The sequence below is a fragment of the Centroberyx affinis genome, unplaced genomic scaffold, assembly GCF_046629955.1.
Source record: "Centroberyx affinis isolate AG114_WGS23_722 - 3 ecotype Tasmania unplaced genomic scaffold, CSIRO-AGI_Caff_v1 ptg003382l_1, whole genome shotgun sequence".
Classification (NCBI taxonomy): domain Eukaryota; kingdom Metazoa; phylum Chordata; class Actinopteri; order Beryciformes; family Berycidae; genus Centroberyx; species Centroberyx affinis.
This window is the reverse complement of record NW_027281370.1, coordinates 1-26,068: the sequence shown is the minus strand read 5'-3', so window position 1 is coordinate 26,068 and position 26,068 is coordinate 1. Positions and strand designations below refer to the sequence as shown.

General features: G+C 40.6%; 2 protein-coding genes across 2 annotated transcripts in view; one reads left to right on the top strand and one right to left on the bottom strand.

Annotated features, from left to right (window-relative positions):
• Positions 1–6,087, top strand: part of LOC139660779 (dmX-like protein 1) — a 55,160-nt gene extending 49,073 nt beyond the window's left edge. The window contains exons 47-52 of the mRNA XM_071539010.1: positions 179–306; positions 995–1,072; positions 1,276–1,367; positions 1,595–1,647; positions 2,001–2,218; positions 3,725–6,087. Of these exons, the coding sequence (XP_071395111.1) occupies positions 179–306; positions 995–1,072; positions 1,276–1,367; positions 1,595–1,647; positions 2,001–2,218; positions 3,725–3,967 (812 nt within the window). The 3' untranslated portion in view covers positions 3,968–6,087. The remainder of the gene's footprint in view (positions 1–178; positions 307–994; positions 1,073–1,275; positions 1,368–1,594; positions 1,648–2,000; positions 2,219–3,724) is intronic.
• A 1,215-nt stretch (positions 6,088–7,302) lies between these two features.
• On the bottom strand, positions 7,303–25,772 carry LOC139660781 (peroxisomal multifunctional enzyme type 2-like). Its single transcript, XM_071539012.1, has 15 exons — positions 25,650–25,772; positions 20,309–20,421; positions 17,103–17,215; positions 16,700–16,823; positions 16,394–16,445; positions 15,947–16,018; positions 14,517–14,620; positions 14,353–14,418; positions 13,869–13,938; positions 12,238–12,344; positions 11,901–11,987; positions 11,554–11,640; positions 11,173–11,311; positions 10,544–10,671; positions 7,303–9,317 (listed from the first exon to the last, which is right to left on the bottom strand). The coding sequence occupies exons 1-15, from the start codon at positions 25,726–25,728 to the stop codon at positions 9,228–9,230; spliced, it is 1,431 nt and encodes a 476-aa protein (XP_071395113.1). The 5' UTR covers positions 25,729–25,772; the 3' UTR covers positions 7,303–9,227.
• Between the last annotated feature and the right edge of the window lie 296 nt (positions 25,773–26,068).

Below are 26,068 nucleotides of genomic sequence, written 5' to 3'. Positions count from 1 at the left end.
GGTCGAAGTAACGGCTGTTGAAGTGTCTGTGAATTGAGCCATTTCCTCTATCAATTATACAGTAGAAGATTTTGGAAAACGATGCAACGCCAGAAGACCGTGTTAGGACCAGAGCCTCCATCGGGAGACTGAGCCTCACCGGTGTAACCTTTTTTTTTTTTTTCCTGTTGTTTTGCAGACCTGACGGGAGCGCAGGATGGCAGTGTGAGGATGTTTGAGTGGGGTCACTCCCAGCAGATCATCTGCTTCAGAAGCCCGGGGAACTCCAGAGTCACCAGGATACGATTCAACCATCAGGGAAACAAGGTTACAAAGTCACACACACATACACGCATACACATATGGAATGTGAGGTTGAACGGTTTGGCGGTTAACTACCACCATACAGATGTCGCACTATATTTAGCATTGCAACATGACTGAATTGTGCTGTGAGCCTGTCAGATTCAGCTACATTTTCACACTTTCTCTCACAGCTCCGCCATTCAGGCTCAAGCTGCAGTAAGGTTTTGCCTCAACACACATCACTCCTCAGCTGAGTGATTCAACCGCTCTGAACTCAGGCGGTCGCCTCAAGCTAATCATTTTCTCACACGGTGCCTCTCCTGCACTACTAATGCCTTATCTGTCTGTCCTGGGCAAAAGAGCGAAATAGCCTTAAAATATTGGAAAGAGAGGACATGAGGAGCACTTGATTTTAGTTATGTAAGTGTTGCTTTTACTTTGGAGGCTGCTGAAGTGTCCGGGAAGATAAATCAAGCACACCACAAGTCGCTCAAAGGTAGCGGTGGTTCTCAGTGGGTGCTCATCCCCGTGCTAATAATTTTCTGTCTGTCAGTCTGGGGCAAAATAGTTGGATATGCTTTAACAGTTTGAAAACAAATCCTTATGTAAGTGATGGTTTCACTTTAGAGGCTGTTTGAACTGTCAAGCAGTATTTTCAAAACTTATTTTCACCCAAGTCTAATATCTGTTGTCTGACTGCGTTGTGTAGTTTGGTATCGTGGATGCGGACGGAGGGTTGAGTCTCTGGCAGACCAATACAAGTGGGAATGCACCTAAACCCTACCTGGTAAGAAACTCGCATGGCCAATTGATATGCTGGCCTTTTCCTTTCTTCCCATATTTCTCTTATTTATACGTTTCTTGTTTGTCTCTCTCTATTCTCTCTCTCCCTTTAATGCTCTCTCCCTTTCCTCCTGTCATTGTCTTGTTTACTCTTATCTTGTCTCTCTATTACTATCACTGACGGTTTTCTTTGTTTCTCTGGGCCAGACATTGCATTGCCACAGCAAGACGGCTCATGACTTCGTCTTTGTGGGCTCCTCCTCCCTCATCGCCACCGCAGGCCTTTCAACAGACAACAGGTACAAGAGAATGGCAGGGGAAATTCATCTCCAATTGTCCTCCCACATTCTCTCTAAGCATTGAATTCCGTGTCATGAATTTCTAATTAAACGTTGACCCTCTTTCCATTCAGCTCCACTGCGCTGTGTACGAGACACCGCCAGCGAGGATAATGACATGTCGTTTAATCTAAGCATTGAGTGGAAATGTTTGAATGGATAGTAATGTGGTGATTCTGTCTCCACAGGAATGTGTGTCTGTGGGACACTCTGGTGACTCCGATGAACAGCCTAGTACATGGTGAGGCACAGCGCTACCTCCAGCGAGAGGAAAGGATTTGGCTTGAAGCTTTTGTAATAGTTTCTTCAAAAATCAACTGATACATCGATAACATGTTAAATTTCCCCCATTTCCCTCTCATCTGTCTCATTTCTTTTTTATTCATCTTCCCTGTCTATATTTCCTCTTGATATTCCTCCTTCTCTTCTCTGCCCTGCCTTTCTCCATGCTCCGTGCTCCTCCCCGTTCCCTCTCTTCCGTCCATCTCCTTTAATACTTCTTTCTTCACCTTCACCTTTCCCCCCTCCCTTACTCCTTTACTCTTTGCCCCTCCTCTGTCCATCATCCCTCTTCCTTCCCCTCTCTCTCCTCAGCGTTCTGCTGCCATGAGTCGGGTGCTACTGTGCTCTCGCTGGCCCCCAGGCAGCAGCTGCTGATCACAGGCGGTAGGAAGGGCTGGATCAGCGTCCTGGAGCTTCCCCACAGGCACCAGCGCCAGAGCTTCCAGGCCCACGACTCGCCGGTCAAAGCGCTGGCCGTCGATCCGACCGAAGGAAGCTTCATCAGCGGCTCCGCTGAGGGCAACATCAAGGTATGTCGACTGATTCCCACCAGCTTACAGGTGGCTTTCACGCATGCCATTTTGCATCCCCAATTGAATTAGTTCAAGAAATGCGAAGAACCCATTAAGAGTTGAAACCAAAATTTCTCCAACATTGTAAATGCAATGTCTTTATCCTTCCATGACTTTTCTGAAATATGCTGCCTTTAAATGCCAGTTTCTTGAAAGTTTGAGGTGTATTTTGAGGCGTATTCCAAACAGGGAAAGTAAATAGAATTTGATAAATTCTCTGGGGACCTCTACAGCAAACTCTAGTGGAAACCAGACTTTTTACCCCTTTACAACTTCAGAGCAAAAAAAACATAAACAAGTCAGGAAGGAGAAAAATTGTTAGGTCACGGAAGCGCTCAGACTTTGTTATGGAGAGTCATGGAATTTTACTTCAGGGCCACGCTGGAAACCCTGATACTAAAATATCGACTCATACGATAAATACAAATATAAATATAGTTTACACATTTTACACCCATCAGTGCCAGAACAACAGGCTACAGGGCATTGGGACCAGGTGTGAATGTCTCTCCCTCTCCTCCACCGCCCTCTTCAACCATCAGATGGCTGTTGTGTTTATCCATTGAGACAGTGAGCGCCATCAGTCCCAGTCGAAACTCATTTCACACTTACGATTGCTCACCTGCCCTCAGAACAATAGTGTGGTGCGAATGATGAAGACTTAAATGTAAGGGAAGCGGGGTTAGATGGGAAACGACACGGGAAAGCACTGTTTGGATTGAACAGACAGGCGATGTGTAACACAGTAGACTGTCTTCACATAATATTGTCACAGAGACAGCAGATTCGACTCGTAATGCAAAAAACAAAAATGGTCTGTAGAAATGAGTTTCCTTCGTCTTTACAATTTGGGTAAGTTGACACACGTGGCGCGGCCGTCAGTCCAAGAGTGAAGCCGCGGTGTCAGGCCGATGTGCAAGGAATGAGGCAGTGGATATCTAGATGAAATTCAAAAGCCTCACAGAAACCTCTGACGCTGTGTGTGAGTTTATGTAGGAGGAATAAGGTAAGAGAGAAGCAAATGTTTACTTGGAGATGTACAAAATTCCTGCTGTGAAATGGCAACTGTGACATCAATTCAAAGTAAAGGTTGAAGATTTTATAAGAAGATGGTGTTGTGAGCCATCGATTGCAGATGGGCTGGCTGGAAATTTAACATGGGTATGCTGCAAATGTATAAACGTTTGTGTTTCGCGAAACTGACGAACTAGTATGCACAACTTTCAGTCCATGAAACACCTTATAAAATGATAAAGTTCTCAGACTGGGAAGATGATTCGAACATTGCAAGTCGCTCAAAGCTAATGATGGTTCTCAGCGGGGACTTCTCTTGTGTAAATAATTTCCTATCTGTCAAAATAATCATTTAATTTGCAATAGTATTTTGAAAAAACCTCACGTAAGTCTTGAGTGCATAAGCTGTGTTGTCAAATAGTAAAGTTGTTTTTTAATCTGCCCCCTCAGGTTTGGAGTCTGGCCACTCAGTGTCTGCTCCACACATTTCCAAATGAACACGCTCGGCAGTCGCTGTTCAGAAACCTCGGCACGGGTGTCATGCAGATAGAGGTGGGACCAGCCAATCACATCTTCTCCTGTGGCGCCGACGGAACCATGAAGATGAGGATCCTCCCCGACCGCTACAGCGTTGTCAGTAACAACAGCAATAACCACGGCAACCTCAAGAACGACGTCAAGTTCATCATATAGACAGCATGGAATACTGAAACCTGTGGTGTCCAGTTAAGTCACTTGATTGAATAATGTGAAGTGCATTGTGTGATAGAGCAAGGTTGCCAGCAGTACAATTGTGGAAATACTTTTAAGTTAATCTATTGGAACAATGGCCGTCATTGGTTGTTCATTTTGGAGGAATGATACCACATGACAGAACAACGATGCCTTGTGTATCATCCAGTGTAACTGAAGAACGGCTTTCGCAATGACAGAACAGGTAGAACATTCATAGAATTTACAAACCTTCATAGCAAGGCACACAAGTGAGAGTGCGTCATGTGACAGAGGAGCCCAAGGTGGGCCGCGCTGTGGTAGGATGTAACTACGGCGCTCACTGTGGGAACTGAACCCGCAGTCCTGGCGCCGCCTGTAACCAAAGGCTTCGCAGCCGACCAAATGCACACAGGAGCCTCTACGAGTGTCTAAAGCATAGACACGGGTCACAGTGGGCACAGGGTATGGACCGAGGCCGTGTTCAGTCAGAACAAACTGTTTGAAAGCAGACAGAAACAGAGCTGGAGGTCTGTCCTGTCTGAGCAGGGCCTGAGAAGACTACATTTTTTTTGCACAAGAGACTGCAGCAGAAGAAGCAGCAGCAGGAGGAGCGAGAAGAGACTGTGAATGCTGAAGAAGAAAGTAGAACTACAGCATTATTCCTATACAGTATCACCATATCCTTAGCGTGTATTAGTAAAGCAATCATGATGGCGGGATTCTGTGTTCTAGAACGGAATTCTGTGGAAGCTCTTCTGGAATTCCTGCTGGAATGTGATCATTTATCGGGTAGAAATTGGCGTATTGACTAAGTATTGGTAATATAGACTGAGACGTGTATACAGTGAATCTTACAGGGGCGCCAGGTGTTCACACGGGCGTTTGTTCGTTCATCACTGTACAACGCTGTCGTCCCCGCTTCGCACAACGCAGTAAGGCCAGTTGACATCGTACAAAGCACATCATATCCAGTCACAAGGACTCCTGGCGCATTCTGGTGCTCCACATAAATTCATTAACTCCTCAATGAGTGACTTGGCCACCTTGGGATCGGGTGTTTCTCTAGATGCGTGGAACTCAGCCACATTTTAGGATTCACAGTAAATCAGTTCCATATCGCTGTTGATGTTTCATGCAGAAACATTCACATTTTAGATTTTAGGCATTTAGCTGATGCTCTTATCCAATGCGACCTAAAATGAATAGAAGAAACTTAAAGCCTTGTTTGTGTTTTTTTTTTTTTAATATATAGGTGAAAAGAACACACATCACATCTCTTAAAGTTAAATTTAATCAAATTAGCCTGAATTTGTCATTTATCAGACACTCTTGTGCCACTTCTAACGTTTTGGTAATTTACAAGGACTGCCTGAATGCGCCATTTCTCTTTCTCTATTTGCACATATAAATTAAGCAAAATTATATGTAGTGCGATGCATATAACTGCAAGGCTCGATGTCAAGAGAGCACATCAAGCCTTTCGTAATAAAGAGTAATATGCAGTACGGTGTTTGTTATGGTCTTGGCCTAGATTTAACCAGTGGTATTATTATTATTATTAAGTGTCCTTAATCTCTGGAAACTACTGTACTGTACTAGTATTGTTGGTCCTGATAATGATGATTATTATTGGTGATATTAAGTTGCACAAAGTAGCTTTAATTTAACAACAAGGCCCTTGTTGATATGGGACACCATGAATAATACCTTTTCTGTCTGTTTCTTTCAGATGTTCAGTGTTAATCTTAAGAACATGTAGCGTAATTGAAACTTTGCTGTTGACTTTCGGATGGGGCGGGGGGACAATTACAGAAATTTTAATGGAAATTATATTTTGGTGGAAGTGGTGTTTTATTCCAACAACAATGCACTTCCCTTCCCTTAACAAACTTTCATTTCCATATGGACCATGATTGAAAACTGCCTTGAAAACAATATTGTTTAATTTGCCTTGTACTAATCTTAATTTTATTTAGCGGACTAGCTTGGTCTGGTTTGCTAGCTCGTGTTATTTTGTGGCTTTGGCAGATTATAGTAATAACCTTTACTGCATTTATTTTTACCAAAATCTTTTTTTTTTTTATACCATCCAAATACATTACATCGCCTTCAGGACATGCTTAGAAATGTAATCTAGGTCAATGTATATTGAAATGTGTCTTCCACATAATAAAGGAAGGGGTTTATGCGAACTCATACTGTCACATAGCCATTTTGTCTGAAGGAGTATAATCCATATAGCTAACCACCCATAGAGTCTTGTTACACTGCTGTAGGGAGAGAAATGTACATTTGCTTTGATTTCAGGGAGGACAAACTGAGGAAAAACTTGTAGATGAAGCAGTTTTATTGCAATTGTGTATATACATAGATTCATAAACTAGGCCTCTCATAATAACTCTGCATAACTGTGATGACTAGTAGACATACAGTCGGTAATGACAGACTCCACTTTAGGAAGAATATAATTATGTACAAATTCCAGGTATATTTATGAATTGTGTTCATATTTAGGAATATATACTGGTTGGTTTCATCATAAGGCAGATGTAATCTTTTCTTCTTTTCTCTCTTTTTCTCTTGAGGTTGCTTCTTTTTGGTATAATTTTGATGATATGGGCCAGAACAACCGCAAGCACAATGCGATTTTCCCACAAGTCACACTGGTTGGAAAACTATATGGTGTACTCCCATAGCAACTGAATAAGATATTTTATCAAAGCAAGCGTTTTTTTCCCCCCAAAGATTACTTATTTTTCCTTTAAAGCCTCGCATCATAAACGGCTCAATTTAATAATAACTAGAGACTATATCAGTGTGTTAGGGTGTTTAGCTATTGCACAAGTGGATAGACGAACCTTTGATTAATCAACTCAAAGAACCACAGCATTACATTCTAATCTGGCCTTATGCTTTTTCTTGCTCTTCAATCTTGCAAATGTGAATTTGATCAGATAATTCTAATTTTATAATGAAGATATTGTATAAATCGTACTGTATTATATACATAAAATGTACGGATGTAATAAAAAATGAACTTAAAGTAACATGTTCGCATGTTGTCTGTCTAATTTTGAAAGCGGCGGTGACTGTTCATTTTTATTCATTACATTTTGCCGTCTATTTGTTTGCACCAGTCTCACTTTGACAAAAAGTGGGCCTGGTGTGAAGAGAATGGCAGAGAAGGCGGTGATGTTTTCCCTCCAGATTGCCTTTGCCTCGGTTGGACCCTGTTTATAAAGCAGTGTCACAGATTGAGAGGCGCTCATTACCATGGTAACAACATCTCAACAAAACAACTCCAGATTGGGTTATATTTATTCAAAATAATGAGATCAACACCATCACGTTCTCACATTATTGCCCATTGATAACATTTTGAGGTTCATCACACATTTGGGTTCACATTAAAATTCTTGACTTCTGTTAAGTCGGACAAACCACTGATGACACCCATCACCTCAGTCCAGACCAAACAGTGTTCATAACTTTCAGTATTAGTACAGGTAAATGTCAAATTTAATTGCAACAATTAGTTTTTTCTGAATGCTTAAACACTAACAGTGATTCTTGAAGCACTATCTCTGAAACCATTAACACTTGTAGCCAATGCATTTACCAAGTGTGCCAAACTGAATGCACGTTCTCTGCTTTACACTCAGTTTGTAATTTTATAACACACTTTTTGTAAAACTGTGAACACAACTCACTGCTTTACACTCAGTTTGCAATTTACAGTAATACTGTAACACACTTCTAGCAACACTGTAAACTTATGGCCAGACCCACAAAGGCGGCGAGATTTAGCCAAATTTTTTTCTGTTCTTTTTTTTCTAGCACAAATGTTTTTGTTGTTGTACTGTAGAACATTGAGAAAAAAAATAATGTAAATAACTTTTTCCCCTTATTTGTATTGATAGTGTGTTATGTTTAGAATACACATCCATACTTTACACATTTGGATACCTGTGTGTTTACATGTATGACAAAACTTTATTGCAAACTGCTATGCCCTGCACATTGACGCAAAAACACAATTTTTAAAAGAGTTTGAAGAGTTTTGCAAGAATTGTTTGCTTTTGCAAGAGATGTATAATGTTTTGCTGGTTTGGTGTAAGGTTTTGTGTTTTTGAGTTTTGCGAAAATAGCCTATAGTTTCAACAATAGTGCCTAAGCAATCAGAAAAAACTGTAATGTCCACAGTTGTAAGTTTTAAAGATACTGTAACCGCCACGAGTTTATAGAGTAAATTACTTTCTCTCATCAGGGAAATGACAAAGAAAAACAATTTAATTTCATTATAATTGCATTAATGGTGCTACAATTTTAACATCAATAATTTTCATAGTTAATAAACTGTACATTACATTTCATCACAATCATTAGGTATAAAGTTTCTGTTAAAAAAAATAAGTTGTGATTACAGTATCAGGTACAGCAAACTGCCTCTGACTTCATGGGCTCAAGGCATATCAATCATTGTCATCATGAATTCATAGACCGGTGAATTATCATGTTTTTAGTCTGTAGTTGTGCCTCTTCCATGGACTGTCAAACGGCTGTCATCACCAACACCTACTGTAGTCCATTACATTCAACCAACATCAGGCAGAATCAAGTCACATTTTGGATCACTGTAGTACATGAGCTTGGTCTGAATTCTCTTACAACTACCCCAAGTGTGAACCAGTCAATTTCAGTCCCAGATACAGAAGAAAACTGCTGATTGGTGGAAAAATTATAGGACGCTTCATCTATGAAGATCAATGGTCAAGTTCTCATTTGAATCTTTGAAGGCAAGTGTGTAAGTACACATTTAGGCAGAGAGACGGAAAATAACTGAAATGATAACCAACAGAAATGATAGTAAATTATTGCTTCTTCTGTTATTGTGAATGAAGATGTGACAAAAGCCTTTCCTCCACCTCAGTAATCTACCACTGTTTCCTCTCTCTGTTTTCCAAAACACATCTGCATCGATTTGCCAAAATAAAATAAACACATTAAGAAGTACCTGTAGATTTGATCACTACAGTGAAAGCTAATTCACCATATCAGAGAATCCATTCCATTGAAGTATGTTGGGTAATTTATCATGTGTTTCCACTGAAAGGCAAAGCATGTAAGTGCAGATCGTCAGAGCACGCACAACAAGTCAAAAGAGAAAGGAGGAGGAAGCCGCTCTGTGATTGGTAGGTCGGTTAGTCCCTGCAGTCGAGGGATTGGTTGGTTGAGGAGCTCACAGCTTGGCGTGGTCTTTCAGGATGACCTCCAGCTTCTGACTCAGCATGATGTTCCCTCTAACCTTCAGTTTGCCAGCAAAGAATGCCTTGCAGGAGAACAAAGACACACACTTGAGTGTTTTTCAGGCAAGCAGAAATTCCCCCCAGATTGCTGGCTGGCTGGCTACTAGTCATTTTCAGTTAGATGGGGGGTAAAATAGGGCCAAGATGCCTCAGGCTAACATTTTATACAAATGCTAAAGCAACAAGCCAGGCCTTGGGGTAAGGGGAGTATCTGACCATTGCCGCTTTGGCAGCAGAACAATAACACATTATTCATATTCATATTCATAAGGTAAAGATCTAGGACTTGAGCAACTTGTAGCGAAAAATTCTCTTTATTGGGTGGACTGAACTACTAAAGCTATGCTAGTACTTGCCTAGGCTGGAATCAATCGAGCAATGACTGTTATCATGACCTTGGATGACAGTTATCAGTTTACTTTTCAACTCCACCAACCAATCTTTCTCCAACTGCTGCCTTTTAAGGCTTTCATCGGCGTTCCAAGCCTGCTGGAGAGACTCAAACGGACCCTGCCTGGGGGATCTTCAGCACCGCAGCCTTGTGATGCTTGGAGAGCGCACACACAGTGGCCTCAGATCAATATCATGCACTCTGGGAAGCATATCAAGCACTCTGGGAGGCATATAAATTCTGTACACAGTGATGGCCACTTCCTGTGACAGACATAACAAGTAGCGACGGTTGATTATCAGAGCTGAGTGCTGTCTGAACTAAGTTTGAGAGATCATTACCTTCCATTTTTTATCTGACACGACAAGACCAAGGGAGAAATCATTAGAGAATGAAGGGTTCTTCAGAAGCACTTTCTCTCTAATTAAAATGTACTAAAAAAGAAATGTCTTGTGGCTTTTAAATTGGGAAGAGACACAGTACATAAGTTTTGCCAAAGCTTTAAACTATTTGAAGACATTTCACCATCTATTTTGGAAGCCTCTCAGAGGAGTCAAGCAGGTGAAGTGTGTACTGTGAACCCTTCTCACGTACTAAAATACTCCTTTTCTGAATGTACACACTCATGTATTTCAAAATAGAAAACACAATCTTCAGTGGGTGCTGTGCTATACCTTGAGTGTATAAATCCTTTCATATGGATAAATGTGAACAATTTCAACCCATTCAGAATAAAAAAAAAATCCATTTCAAAGCAGTTTCCTGCAAAGCGATGTGAATGGCCCTTTAGTGCAACATGCCAGATCAATAAATATTCACTGACTGAGGCTGGAATAAGTCTGACAACTTGATCGTTACCTTCTGAGGGTTGAGTTTTCCCTGCACCACCTCCATAAAGTCTTCATCTGACACTGTGAAGGTCACATCCGCCTTCCCACTGTAAGGGCCTTTATGTAAGGCACCAGCACCGCTCTTCAGATCAATGGCTAGTGAAAGACAGCGAGGGAGGGAGCGAGGGGGGAGAGAATAAAAAGGGAAGACAGAGCAACAAGACGGAATAAATCATAAGCACCTTGGAAAGCTTAGTTTCCCCGGGTCGGCTTTGCCCACTTTACTTCAAGAAAGTCGTTCTTGTTTCGTCATAAACATTGCTCATGTTTTGCTTTTATTGCTGAAACTCACCTGACAGCTGGTTAGCAGAGTGTCAATCAGGGTAAAATGAACTTGTCACTTGTACAGTTCCTGCTGCTATTTCAATCTATTCCTTCACCTCAGTAGCATTGAAGAGACTGACATGTTCAGACGTAAGTGGAGGAAAACATTCATCAATAAACCAAGTGTGCGACTCGTTCCAGCTGTAATATTTTACCCACATTGCAGACGTTCAGTAGTGTACAAGTCAATGATTAATGTTTGATTTAATTGACAGACGTCTCTAGCCTCCAGTGATGTGGTTAGTGTGTTTGTATCATGCTGACTGGACTTACTCCACTCAGCAGCATTCTTTCCATCTTTGGTGATCTCCCAGTTAAACACAGCATTGACCTTCTTGACGAGCTCTGACCCCACGTCTTTAATACGACGACCGATCTCCGCAAACACCAGTTCGCTCTGAAGGCCCCCACCCTGCAGAGAGGGAGAAATAAAGCATTCAGTGTTCATAAAATATTCAGAAGTATATGTTCATGACATACCAAAAGAACAAATTAAATTGGTCTGCGATTCTAACTTGTGTATAGAACTGAGAGAAAAAGAGCTTTGGAAGTTAGCTGAAAGAAGAAAGGGAGGATAGCGGATAGAGGATAGATAGTTGGGCTGAATAGATAGATGGATGGATGAAAGGACGGAGCATTTTCAGAGTGCCATACTTGAGGAAGCTTTTCTGGCGAAGCCTCTGGTGCTCCATGTAAATCCACATAGGCCCCAGACAGGACCACAGCATCTGTCTCCTTCACCTGGATGAGAGAAAGAGCAGAGTATTCATCAGAACCTGCAGTTCATTTAAAAGTCCCAGCGGTATTGAAATGACAAGGCAGAATTATTTATCCACAGATATATTATAGTTATCGTAATCCACAGTGTTGCTAAATACAGTGCTGTAGGACTAAAGGTGTGACCAGTGCGCACACACATACACACACACACACACACCAACACATAATAGACCTTGCCTATTTCTGCACTGTAATAAAAACTGAAGTGCACTGCTACTGACTTTGCACTGGATGTGAATCCTGTTGCCTTCCTTCCACATCTCAGTCTGTAGCGACTGGCCTGGCAGCACCGGCTTCACAAAGCGAACCTGAGGAAGAGAGACGGGATTAAGAATGGGTGTTAGAGTGGCTGTGTAATTAAATGATTTTACTTCATATTGGATAAGTTTAGTATACATTATTTATTGGGTATGATTAACAAAGCCTTAAAGACCACTGTGGAACAAACTCCTCTATCGTCATTGCATGCCAGGTGAATAGTAATTGTGCAGAGTCTGGGCAAATCTTATAATAATGTCTGACAGGAATTACATCTCAGGTAATGTGTGCATTCCTTACCTTGATAGCCTTGAATCTGGTGGGGTCATTGTTGGCGTACTGCTTCAGGACGTGTCTGGCAGCGAAGCCAAACGAGCACAAGCCATGCAGGATGGGAGCCTTGAAACCTGAAAGAGCATTTTTAAGTATAGCATGTTTAAGTACAACCAAGATCAAATTACAGCGTTTTACCTAAACTCCAGGGTAAAAGGTTTTTTCCTGACTACATATGAAAAATTTCAACCCCAAGAGGTCATGCAAGATATTTTGCATATTTTATATATCACTCTATGCATAATTAAGGCCAGAACATTACCATTAGATGTAGAAACAGGAAGACTTAAGAGGTAAACCAGAAGGGGACAGAATCTGGCTGTTACATGATGTAGTAAAAATAAAAAAAATAAAATTATTAATTTTATGTTTAACATCTGTGACCATCTAACAGTTAACTTAAATAATAATGAAAAATTCTGCTCATATGTTGTCGCTTAACAACCACTTAGTACAGCTGTCACTAATCACAGTAAGCGCGGACTCTCGTGGCTTATTGCTTGATTTCTGCATTGTGTTTCCAAATCTCCAACACATTCCTAGATGGCAAGAGGTCACCGAGTGTCAGAAGCACTCCAAGGTGTTTCCTGAATAATGTCAGTTTGACTGGCATGGTAAGGGTGACTTGTCTCACGATAAAGGTTCACAGGTATCAGTGCTGTCAGAGCCAATATCTTTCAGTCCTGCTCTCCAGACAGGAGCTATGTTTTCTGAAGCATTTGTCACGTAGAGAGGGTACAGGTGCCGTTAATTCAACATCTTAAAGGCACTGGCACTTCTCAAACTGCAGTGCTTCACTGTTCTCACAACAGTAACATATCTTTTACCAGTACACAGGATCTGATGTAACTACCCCTTGTGTTACTTGAGTGAACACCAAAATAGAAGCCTTTCTTGTATGTTGAAAGTAAAGTGTGTGGTAAAAAAAGATTTAAAAAAAAACCTAACAAACACTGGTTTTGCTGAAATAATATTGTTCCTATGCCTCCATCTCTAGAATCACACTTTTTCTTTGTATTAAACAAGCCCGTTAAAAATAAAGCAGATTTTATTATGTTATTATGTCCTAGTCATAAAACTTTAAACAACTTATACTATACTAAACTATTGTTTTCTTTTGGTTTGAAAGTTGCTTAAAAGTTCAAGCGTTTTATTTTATCCTCCATATGATATCATCAGAATCATTGAGAAACAGACAATGAAACACAATAAAATGGGTGAAAACAGCTTGGCTCAAAGCCTCAGAGAGACATAATAATATTTCATGTTAGTAGCTTTTACCTGGCATAATACATAAGGAGTTTCAAGAATTTAAATTGACCCTGAGCAATGTAGCCAAACTGAACTAAAGACCAGAGTCAACATATTTCTAGGGTAATCGATTACACCCACGGTCAGAGCTCAGATAGGCAACGGGTAGAATACTGATCTTGAGGGACAACAAACATCGAGCATACACACATTTAAAACAGTTTATGCTTACATGAACTGAAACAGGGAGTAATCTCAGTTGGGAACAAACATTTTAAGAAATTTTTGATGAGTGTATAAACTCCACTCAAGCCAGACGTTACAACAGATTAACGGTGCACCCTCACCTCCCATGGCAGCAAAACTGGGATCTATATGAAGAGGGTTCCAGTCTCCACTCAATCGGTACAAGGCCGCCTGTAACCACAGGGGAAATAGACACTGTTTAGATCTATATCTAATTCATAAACCCCTGAACTTTTCATGCACAGATGTGGGGAGAAATTAAATTATCATGAAGGCCATAGAAGAGATACCTAAAATAAGAATGTCTTTGAAGTGATACAGTTGCAGTCATGTAAACTGCTCAAGGGATTTAGCGTTTTTTTGCTGCATCATACAGTGCCTCAGCGTTCAGTATGAAAACCTTTTTCACCAGTTCTGGAACATGTTGATCTGTTGCACACTCTGCCACACGGTACTGCATATTTTATTTGTCTGAAACTTCATGATTACTGGAGCAGCATTAGGAAGCAAAAAATCTGTCCCATTTTCATCTGCATATTATCAATGCATCAGGTTTATTTTCAAACACAACCCACGCGCACTCACTTGGTCTCTTGTGGTAGAATCAATCACCACAGCATCTGGTGCCCTTTTAGGAGGAGGCACAATGGTCTGGAGGGAAAAAAACAAATCAAATACAACGCAAACTCTATTTTCTTTCTCATGTCTCATCTCTGTTTTCATAAAGCAACTAAAATCTGGAATAATACCTTGGCCTTCTCGGAGGTTCTCTTCCCTCCAAAGCCTCCGGCTCCGACCACAAACACTGACCACTGGTTGTAGCACACCAGCTCCTCACCGCTGTAGGTGTTCACTGTAGAGCAGCACAATGGTGACATTCATTTACCATGGAATTTAAACTTAATTAAGTGCAGAGACATTACCAGTAGAAATTACAGTAGAATCTCATCTAGCGAATGCTTTTAATAAGATTTGGCCTAATGTTTCCATGTGTGTCAGAATGCATAACATTTTACTCCCCTAAACAATTTTTCCGCAGCATTGCTAATGGCTCTACTGCAGAGTACAGAGTAGTTAAACAATTATGCGGTTCACTGTGGACAATGCAAGCATAGTGGGTGGCACAGTGGCTCAGTGGTTAGCACCAGTCGCCTCACAGTAACAAGGTCCTGGGTTCAAATATCAGCCCTGGTCCTTTGTGTGTGCAGTTTGCATATTTTACCCATATTTGCGTGGGCTTCCTCCCACAGCCCAGAGATTGCCCATAGGCATTTGTATGGTACAGAACATGTATATGATATGGTATATAAAGCCCTTTAAGACATGCTTGTGATTAAGGGCTATATAAATAAACTTAACTAGTATAGAAGTCTTTTCTTCTCACAACACAAAAAAACTGAGACAAGGGAATCACCAATGTAGATACTGACTAAGGGGAAGCAAAAATAATGTATTTATTTATTGTACCGTTTCAGCCTAGCAATCACTTTGAACGATACTCAACAGAAGTACCAAAGATCATGACACATCACTGTTATACCCATAAACACATCAAAAAGAACACCCGCTTGAGCGACATTTTCTCATTATAGCACATTTATAGCGAAATTAGAGCGCAGGGAAACAGTTGTTTGGAGGCTGGCTGTGAAAAGACAATTAGCAGCTGTCAGAAGGAATCAGACCCAGACTAGTCTCTACTTACTGGTTGGCTGATTTCATTAGGTCTATTCAAAATATAAACAGGCATAAAGATAAACAAGGCTGCTTCTGCAGGACAACATTACTGTGACTTGCTGTATCGCCCAGAAATAACTTTGCGTTCAGCTTAGGAGGATAATAGAAACTGACTTGTTTAGAGAATATCAAGAAATTACATAAAATTCCCCTCTGTGAAATCCCTGGGAACTTAAGGTCCCATGTTATTTGTTTTAAGTCTGTTTAATTATAGATCAGAGTGGTTCTAATATCATCCATCTCTATGGAAATGTCAAAGAGAAAAATGAACCATTCTCAGTCCCTTACTCCAACCCCTGCAGACACACACTGGAAATTAACTTTCATTAATTCAGCCTAACAGGCAACTTTCAGGAAAGCACACATTAAAATGACAAAAACAAATTAATATGGTATAAATACACTATATGATAGAGGCTGTGCACAAAATGGGAATAAAACTCACCATCCAAGAGGATGACCGCTCCAGATCCTTTGTCCACCACATCTGCTATGGTGGCCTGAGAGGTAAGGTTACCTGTAAATGCATTTCATCCATTTCATTACTTTCATTACTAATTTAGTCCTAGAAGTGCTTAACATTACAGAACTAGCTCTGTACTTTGAGACATGATTGGGCCATTTTTATTAGGTTTCTCAGTATGGATATGCTATTTTAGGACATGTAATCAGATAATCATACAATAGGAATTTCATTATGGCTTCAATCATCTATTGAACTCAGAGTGGACCCAGTTAAGGCTGGGGGTGAATCCAAATCCAAATAAAATGATTGTCTTTCACCATTGGTACAAAAACCTGAATTGCTTTTCATTGCTTTTATTGTAATGTATATACTGTAGAACCTACAATAATATTGTTGTATGTACTGTAATAGTATAGGAGGAAATACCTGAGGTTGGTAGAGGTTTGTAAAGCTCCAGATACTGCTCTCCATGCAATACCTGGAATAAAACATAGAAACAGTTGTGACATATAATAATCATGTCATCTTAGTGTCTTAAAGCCCCACTGGAGTGAGTAATGTGTATATTATATTCATGTGCAGTACTGTGAGACACAAAACATATAAATACAAATACACGCAAACGCACATACAAACATACACATGAAAATGTCAAACACGCGTACACAGGTGAATGCACACACACACAAACACTAAAGACTTGAACATGTATGTTTTCTAATAGAGGCATACCTGCGTGAAATCTATGTTGAGTCCAGGGGCCGAGGCCAGACCGCCATCCATCATGGCTGCCTGGGAGGGAATGACCCCGAATGTGGGTAGGCAGCTAAAGTCCTCATGGCCTTCGTACAGGAACCTATATGAAAACGTCAGTGTTACAGAACTGTGAAAATCACACTTTCATAGGGATATCTGACAGATCAAGACAAATAAAAGAACACAACACAACTAGCATTTTGCAAGTGGTGTTTCTAGAGGTATGGCACAGCAAAAGTATTGTGACAATCATTTCTTTCAGTACAATTTCACACAGATTGCCTTTTCAGACCCTTTGGAGCATTCACAAGACATAAGTCACTAGCTTCCAATGGCTTGTGTTAACACTCATATCACACACAGACGCACAGATACACACCTAAGATGGTCTGGGTCCTTGGTGGACATGCCCACCCCCAATGCATAGAGGATACACTGGGTGTGGGAGAAGCTGAACGTGGTCTCTGGTAGTTTTTGTCCCACTGCCTCAATCTAAACGGTGGGAAGAGAGGGGAGAGGAGAGGAGAGAGGAGAGGAGAGGAGAGGAGAGAAGCATTGTTAAAAATGCAGGCATACATTAGCTCGCTCTGCTTTTAGACGGAACAAGATATAGAGGGAGGAAAATGAAATGTTATTCCTTTCCTTTAGACCTCAAAACTAGATATTCATTTTCTCTATCTCAATGAAAGGATAATGGCTCACCCTGTGGTAGCTCAACAAATACAGTCTAGCTCAACATCTGCATACAAATGCGTCAACAGCTCCAATAACTATATACATACTGTCAAGGCATGTTTATACTCTGCACTGACACATGTAATTTTAATTTGAACCCTTTTAGACTTCAGTGCAGCCTTCGATACCATCGACGATACAATTTTTTAAACTGTTTGCTAGTTATATTTAGAATTGATTTCAATATTTTACTGATTATTTTTAAAGCTCAGCAAGGTCTGGCCCCTAGCTACACTGCAGACCTTTTAAACCCCTAACGAGCCCCAATGCAGCCTGTTCATTTTTATTATATATGATATGCTACATGTGTTTCTTCTGTTTCTATGTGAAACACTTTATAAATGCTGTTTTTGTGCAACAGAAAGTTGATTATTATTATCATCATCATTATATTATTATTATGATGACTATGCCATGCCATATTGGAAGTTTAACATGATACAAGGAGAAAACGTCCACATACACCACAAACTGTAATCAAGAGGCTACTGTAGGTCACACTGACACACACACACACACACACACCAGGTGAGCTAGGATAAAAAGTAGTGATGGTTTACATTGGTGTAGTTCAAAATGATCATGAAACAGGTCAGCAAATTCAAACCACCGACTTGCTACCAACTCTGCTCAAGAATGTCATAAACAACACCGCAGCAACAGAATATAATTGTATGATCACACAGACACACACACAGCAATGAGAAGTTCACTACGGCTAATATGACACTTTTGACATTTTGCTCCAAATACTTTATAAAGGGACAACTGTAATGTTTAACCAACAGCAATAGCACACAGGAGCAAAACTGTAGCAAAAGTGCACCATAGCATGCAAGGACACAGATACAAATACATGCACTTACACACACACACACACGCATCTAGCACTACACACACACATGCACAAGCACGCATCTAGCACTCAGCTAAGTCAGCTGGGGACACAATGGTGATGTTTGTCTTGAGGGTACATGGTGACTTTGTTCCAAGTCTCCAGTCCAAACAGCCGCACACACACACATGCACACACACACACACACACACACAAGTCATGGGCACAGTGGGGGAGAGCACTGATACCGAGACAGTGAACATCATTAAAAATGTGCTACTAACCCGAGTTATGATATTATTGCAGAGGGCTAGTGAGTGCTCGTAGTGTTTCATGTGATGTAAAAAAAGAGTTTTAATCAAAATTGAGATGTATAGCATTTTGAAAAGCTGACACCCACTCTTACAAAATGATCTCATGATTCAATGTAGCTGTTTATACAGTACATCATGACAGAGAATGTTAGTTGGCTACTATGTAGACTTTAAGACTAAGTTATAAAATGTGTGCTGGCATGAAAGTAAAACTTCCTATGGAATATTACTGAACTTGTAATCCATCTTAAAACCTTCCCTGGAAAATAGCAACAATAGTAACGCTAACATTTTAGAGGATGTAACAATTTGTACTTTTGAAATACTGAACAATCAAAGGCATTTTTCCCCAAATGTATCTTTGAAAAACATCTTTCAATTTTTTAACAAAGCCCATCAAATTATCCTGAATGGACTAACAAATTGCGATGATGACTGTAATCCATGCTGTTTCTGCAATACTGACACAATGACAACACAATTCTGAAATCAGTTTGTATGACTAATTACAACTAAATTTAAGTGAATTGAAACTACTTCCTGGTATACAAGTTTACTGAGAGCTAAACAAAATGGAAAAAATTCACAGCTTGCATTTTACAAAGAAAGTTTGCAAGAAGGAAAAAGTTTTTGGTGAAATAAGATATAGTGAAGAAATCGTACAGTCAGCTGTTTAAGTAATGTGACAAAACATATTAATCTGCTGACTAAATTAAGTTGTACTCTACTGTTGTGTTAGTTATGATGCATGCTACAACCATTTGTACAGAAAATGGTGGCTGTGTTTGAGGATAACTATTTGATGTGATACAATTATACTTGTGGCCCATGTTTTATTTAAGTGACTCAGCCATCTGTGAGCTGTAACCAGTTCAGTCCATGATTTCATGATGGAGAACACAGTGAACGAGCACCCGTCGCGGGAGCTGTCACTGCACCATTGTGCTCCACCCGTCTTTTGTACATTGCGTTCTAAAAAAACAAATCTGAGATGGCACTTGTCAAGCGCACCACTGTTTTATGTACACAGGCGAAGGGTATGAATTATACTTTATTTATGTTGTAGGAGTTGTGTTGAAAAGGTTATGACTAAGTGCAGTGTAGTGTTATTAAAAAGTCACGAGTTGCCCTATGTTTGAAACAGTCGGAGAGTTTACAGCTCCATACTGCAAGAATTCATTATCAACCGTCCGTTACTGACTCCACAACAGCCTCAGTAGGAAGGAAGATATACAGTATATATGTATATGAGAGAAAATCAGTGGTACAGACCCAGAAAGAGACAGAGGGGAACACTGATGGACACAGATCAAAGTGGTGAGAACGGGGCAAAAGACAGAAAAAGGCAGAAAGTCAAAAAGAAATGGAGGAGATGATGACAGTAGAGAGGGACGTTGGGAGGGAATAACATATGAGGGAAGGAGGGAGGAAGGGAGGGAGCAGAGGATGGCGAAGGGGCTGGTGATGAGTAAGAACAGAAAGCAATGCAAGTAGAAAAGGGTCAGGTCTAGGCAAATTAGAGGCAGAGGCAGGTCATCGGCATATTACACATAAGGTGTAATTAAGAATGCCTTACTTTGCATATTCCCCTCCGACACACATATCCATGCACCTCTGACACATATGTACTTTACCCTCAAGGGTTAAGGGAGAATGGCACCAATAGCCAACTAGGTGTGCCATGGAGACTACTCTACTCACAGGATTGATTCCGGAGGCCGAGGATGCAGTGGCTGCAGACGCTGTTGGGTTGGCAGCGACTCCTCCCTCTGAGTCCACTTTAGACAGCGCATCCACCAGTGTATGCAGAGACTCTACACAGAGGTGAGAGGAAGAGAGAGAGCGAGAGAGAGCGAGGGGAAGCACACAAGAGAACGGGGGATTGAGAGACAGCCAGATTAGAGGACACAGAGACAGATAAACCAATTCTCCCTCAATGCAACCCATTACACACTGACCAACGAGCCGAGATAGTAGCTTGATGACCTGAAGAATGTGAATCTCTGACCCCGCTGGCAGTGTAGAAAACACAGAAATGGTCGTACAATGATATTTATGCCTGTGTGGCCTAAAACACTGCGTTCACACTGTGAGGAACTTGGTTGATGGGTCGTTCTATTTTGACTATGCGGTGCGAGAGGCTCTGATTTCATGTAGTTTCGTCCAGCTACGATGTTTTGAGCAGGAAAGTCTGTTTTTTTTCGCTGCTTTGGTATGGCCTTTCATAATGGTGGATTGTTTTTATGAGTTAACATAGCGAATTAGATAGCATTAATCAAAAAATAAACAAAAAATAAATCACTTCAGAGCTTACCATTACCCCCATGCAACCGTTCTCCAAGCATCGCTTTTGAGACGTTTAGTTCTGTAGTCTTTGAAATAAAAGTCGCAGAGAACTGGGAAGCTTTAAATAGCAGTAATCAACTTCTCATAGTCCAGGTGATATGTGCCAAATTTGAGGTGAAATGTTCACTTTTTCATAAAAGCATGAAACTTGGTACACTTGTACAGTTTAGGGCCCTGAACATTTTCAGAAATGGAGCCATCTCAAAAACGCCTTGTGGCAGCCATTTTACTTTCCGCCATAACCGAATTATGTATTTTGCATCATATCTCCTGAACCACACATGATAACACAGAAAAGGTGATGTCTACCCCATTGTTTTCATGGTAAAGAATTACAATGATACCATATACAACATCATAAAGTGTTCAGGTGAACAGTTAATGGTGAATTCAATGATGTTGTAAGAAGGAAGTCACAGTATCTGAGAACCTAGGCTAGACTTAATAATATCATGTCTGTTGCATGCATGTTGTGTAGAGTTTTAAAAGCTTAATCCATTTTATCATTAACCCTGACAATACAGTGACTGTAAAGAGTAGAACAATATTAAAATGGCCGCCATGGCCGCCACGAGGCATTTTGGCAATGGCTCCATTTCTGAAAATGTTCAGGGCCCCAAACTGTAGAAGTGCACCAAGTTTCATGCTTTTATGAAAAAGTGAACATTTCACCTCAAATTTGGCACGTCACCTGGACTACCGGTCAATTAGCTCTATAAGAAATGAGTGAACTTACAGTGACTTGTTGATGGTGTTGCTCACAGTGTGTATGCTCGGTAAGAATACTGATCCAGGACATTGATCCAGGATCAGCAGCCCTATTCTAACATACAGCAGTTTACATACTCAGGACCTTGAGTTCACACTTCATTTGTCCTCACTTTGCCTACTGCTTCAAAATAGAATATAAATACATCCATCCAGGTAATACGACTCTGTGGAATCAGCCAAAACAAACACAGGAAGAGAGCTGAGAGGAGAAAATAGAGGAACAGAAACAGAGTGAGAGTAGGAAGAGTACAGCCACTAATTACCATCACTCAGCAGCAGGCTGTTACAGAACAGAGGCAGCAACAAGTCTCTGTAATAAGCTACAAATGAGGAGGCACTACAAAGCCATGTTAATGAGGCTAGATAGGACCCTGTGGGACTGCCACCCCCGTTCAGTTAATGCTAACACCGCCGCCCTCTCTTCGATTGTATATCTGAGAGCATGGGGAGGGATGGAGGAGGCGGAGAGAAATAACGATCAACATTTGCCACCTTCTTGTCTACATGTGACCTGAAGGCAACAATACCCATCTTGTTCATACTAACATATGGTGTATTCACTTTTCTCTGCCTTATTAGTTTGATGTCTCACACTATCTTGTCCTCTCTCTGTATAACCTCACTGTCTTTGTGTAGACAGATGAGCAGACAGGACCAGGGCTTATTCTACTGAAAACTAATTGAGGCCGTGTTGTTTCAAAAGGTTCCCACTCTCACATCAGCTTAATTTACACGATAGTCAGAGTATGATTTTATTTATAGTGCTGTATGGCTACTGCACTGACAATGTGGCTTTGTTATCTGATTCTTAGTTGGAAGCATTACCGTTTTTCTGACATACTGTTTTTACATTTTTTCTTCACTGATTTCATTTTTACATTGTCTCCTTCAAGATGAGGTTTTGGTTCTGCATTCGGTTTCCACTCCATATCTGCTAATCACATCTTCAATTGTAGATGGATATGAATGTTAATATTCAACAACTTTGGTTCTTTGTTGTCCTGTTTCATAAGCAAGATTTATCCATCATTATCTTACTCTATGTCACACACTGTCATATCAACACTGAGTTGCTAACCGCCCCTTATTTGCCCCACATTAATTGTCCCATACTAAAGATAAAAATGTTGCATTCCTTAATGAGTCAATACAGTTTGCTCCATGTTTTTATACTAGGGTGATCAAAGTGAGACAAGAACAGTTACAAATCAGTTAAAATCTGTTATATCAGTTAAAGACATTAAAGTTTCACTGCCTGAAATGAACTCAATAAGTGTGGTTGCGCTTTTTCAGTGCTCGTTCACACCAAACGTTAAGCGATTTTTTCACACGGCACGATTACATACAAAGTCAATGCAAAGACGTAAACAGGCGCGTTTTCGCACCGGGCAACGCATATGACATGAAATTCGCCTCAGTCCCGTATTCGCACAAGTTGAAATTTTTCAACTTGAGCAGAAAATTTGCGTGGCGCTGTGTCAAGAAAGCCTATCAGCCACCCAAAGTCACTGACGTCCTGACGTTGAATCACAAAATGGAGGATACACTAATAGTAGCCGTCTGTGGGCTCCCGGAGCTGTATGACACAAGTCTCCTGGCATACAGAGACCGTAACAAAAAGGAGAGGGCTTGGAGAAAAGTCAGCGAGGAAGTTGGACTACCTGGTAAGTTCTGAAAATATGTGTCTGTTTCTTTATTCCAGCTACTGGTTGTACTTTACTATGAACCAAGTTAGCACAAGCATTAGCCCCAGTTAGCACAACCGTTAGCACAGCTGGCTTTCCCGGCATAATTTACTTGAATATTCGCAGATTGTGTACTCGCATTACTCGCGCGCGTACCGCAAGTAAACACAAATGATCCCACAAACTAGCGCGAGTAACGCGAGGCAAAGATTCGCTTCCTGTTTGGTGTGAACGCACCTTGAAAAGGGGTTTGGTTGTGTTTTTCATTGTCCAAGCAAAACAACACTTCTGAACTTTGGACACTGGTACTCTATTCAAAGATAGAGTACCAGTGGCCACAGTACCTGGCTACTGTGGCCATGTACCTGGCCACAGTAGCCAGGTAAACAATAGCCTTGTCATGTGACTTACTTAAAAATTCATAAAAAAAATAAAAAATCATATTATTCTTGTTTTCTAGGACAGTCTGAATATTATGGTGAACATGAACAACTATTTCCCAAAGCCACAGAACAGAGAACTAAATAACCTGTAAATGAAGGGCTGCTACAAAGAGAAAGACATTGTATTTTTCCCCAACTGATTCTCTGTGAAGCAGCTCCAGATGTTACGTCTTGATAACAAAACAGATGTCAAGTCTTAGTTATCTGGAAAATGTGACTGTGATAGCACCCAGGGGGGCTGACTTGGGGAAAGGGGATATTTTCTGGTTCAGAACTGATAACACTGCTGTACAATAAAAATGATTTGGGTTTAAATGGTCAAACATTCTGTGAGTCTACGAAATGAATAACCCCTTAATTACCCCTTCGTTTTTCATCTGAGCAGCTCCAGATTTTACATGTTAATAACATCACAGCTTCAAGCCGTAGCTCTTGTTTCTGGCTTTGAGAGAGAGAGATTCTGAAGTTCACAATTATTGATGAAGGATGAGAATTAAAGACCAGAATTTCTGAACACAAGAGTAACATCAGGACCAGAGATGAGCGGTCTCCTATAGCCAGACATTTCACTGCTACTGGCCATGAGGTCTGTAGACTATGTTTTCAGGGCATTGATATAGTTATGCCTCTGAGGAGGGGAGGAGACAGAGATAGAAAACTTCTGCAAAGAGAAGCTTATTGGATACACCAGCTACAGACTGAATATCCCAAAGGCTTGAATGATGAGTCAACATTGTCTTGCTTCTTACGAAACTGATTGATGGGAATATGTCCAGATAATACGATTAAGTGTTTTTTCATGTTTTTCATATTGATGAGTGTTTTTTCATATTATATGTACATATATTTTGTGTATTTTCTTATGTTTACTTATGTTCTATGCACAGTTATTTGCTTGATTGATAATTTGAAGACCCTGGTTGTTTATAAATATGGGTCACTCCCACTAGGGAAATAGAAGCACTGAGGAAGGCCAAGGGCTGAACGCGTACGTTCTATAGCTGCTGTGCAAATAAAAGACTGGCATAAATATATACCCATGAGTGCGGACATTTTTCTATATAGCTTATAGGGCTGGGTATTGGTAAGGACCTCACGATACGATACGTGTCACGATACATTGCAATACGATACATATTGCGATACATTGCAATACTCTACATAATTTACTGAAAATTTAAAAACAGAGCTTAAAATACAACTTGCTGTGTACCACCTGGGTAGTCCTAATATGTACATCACATTTTATTGATAACTCAGCGGACAAATTGACTCAAAACTATTTAATTCAAAGGGATTTGAGGAAAATTTAAGGACATTTTAAATCCGTTCAAAACATGAATAATTTTTTTTAATGTATCGATACGAGGGGCTGGAAAATCGATACAGTATCATGGAAAAAAATATTGCAATACTCAGCTGTATCAATTTTTTTGCACAGCCCTAATAGCTTATGTTTCTTGAGTCGGCACCCAAAGAAGTTGAAGTTTGGAGTCAAGCACGCCTACGTATTCTCTTTGTTTCACAATTATTGATGGGCCTGTCCAAGACAAAAGGAATAATAAGAATTCTTAAATTTAGTGGTTTCCAAATCAAACCATCAAAAGTTGTAGACAATTAGACCATGAGAAATTCTTAACATGGCATTCATGCTTGTTGTGTATGTCCATGTGAGTGTACATGTAAGTGTATGGGTGTATGTACGCACACTTCCATTTGTGTCTGTTATTGTGCATGTGTGTGCACATGCACATGGATGCACATGTGTTTGTGTATTTACTACCATGTGTTACTGACCTTGTACGCTAGCAGGCTTGGTGGCGTCTGTAAAATCACAGATGTTGTCCCACTGGTCCCTGACAGCCTCTGGAGTCATGCTCTGGTTCTTGTATCTCACAGTGCGGCCTCGAGAACGCTCCCAGCGCACTGCACACACGGGCACACACAAATAAAGGGGTCATTGAATATTGCAAACCACACACATACTCATGTACCAGGGGCTACTGAATATCGTAGATGAGTACAGACATTTCCTAAGTAAAAAAAAAACAGTACTCACATTTTCCAATCCAGCCTGCCCCAACCTGAAAGGAGATGAAACATCAGGAGAGAGAGAAGAAAGCACACAGGAAATAAAAATACTGGCTGCGTTTATGGAAATTGAAAACGTGAGAGTGGCATATTACTGCTCTTAATGGCAGAAGAAAAAAAGACAC

What these genes read in the sequence shown, in the direction of transcription:
- LOC139660781 (XM_071539012.1), bottom strand. Translation starts at nt 25,728, where the DNA reads ATGACTCCAGAGGCTGTCAGGGACCAGTGGGACAACATCTGTGATTTT. An exon ending in ATTCTACCACAAGAGACCAA is followed by an intron (nt 13,939 to 14,352) that starts GTGAGTGCGCGT and finishes CTGTGGTTACAG; the next exon opens with GCGGCCTTGTACCGATTGAG. An exon ending in CGCCAGAAAAGCTTCCTCAA is followed by an intron (nt 11,312 to 11,553) that starts GTATGGCACTCT and finishes CCCTCTCTGCAG; the next exon opens with GGTGGGGGCCTTCAGAGCGA.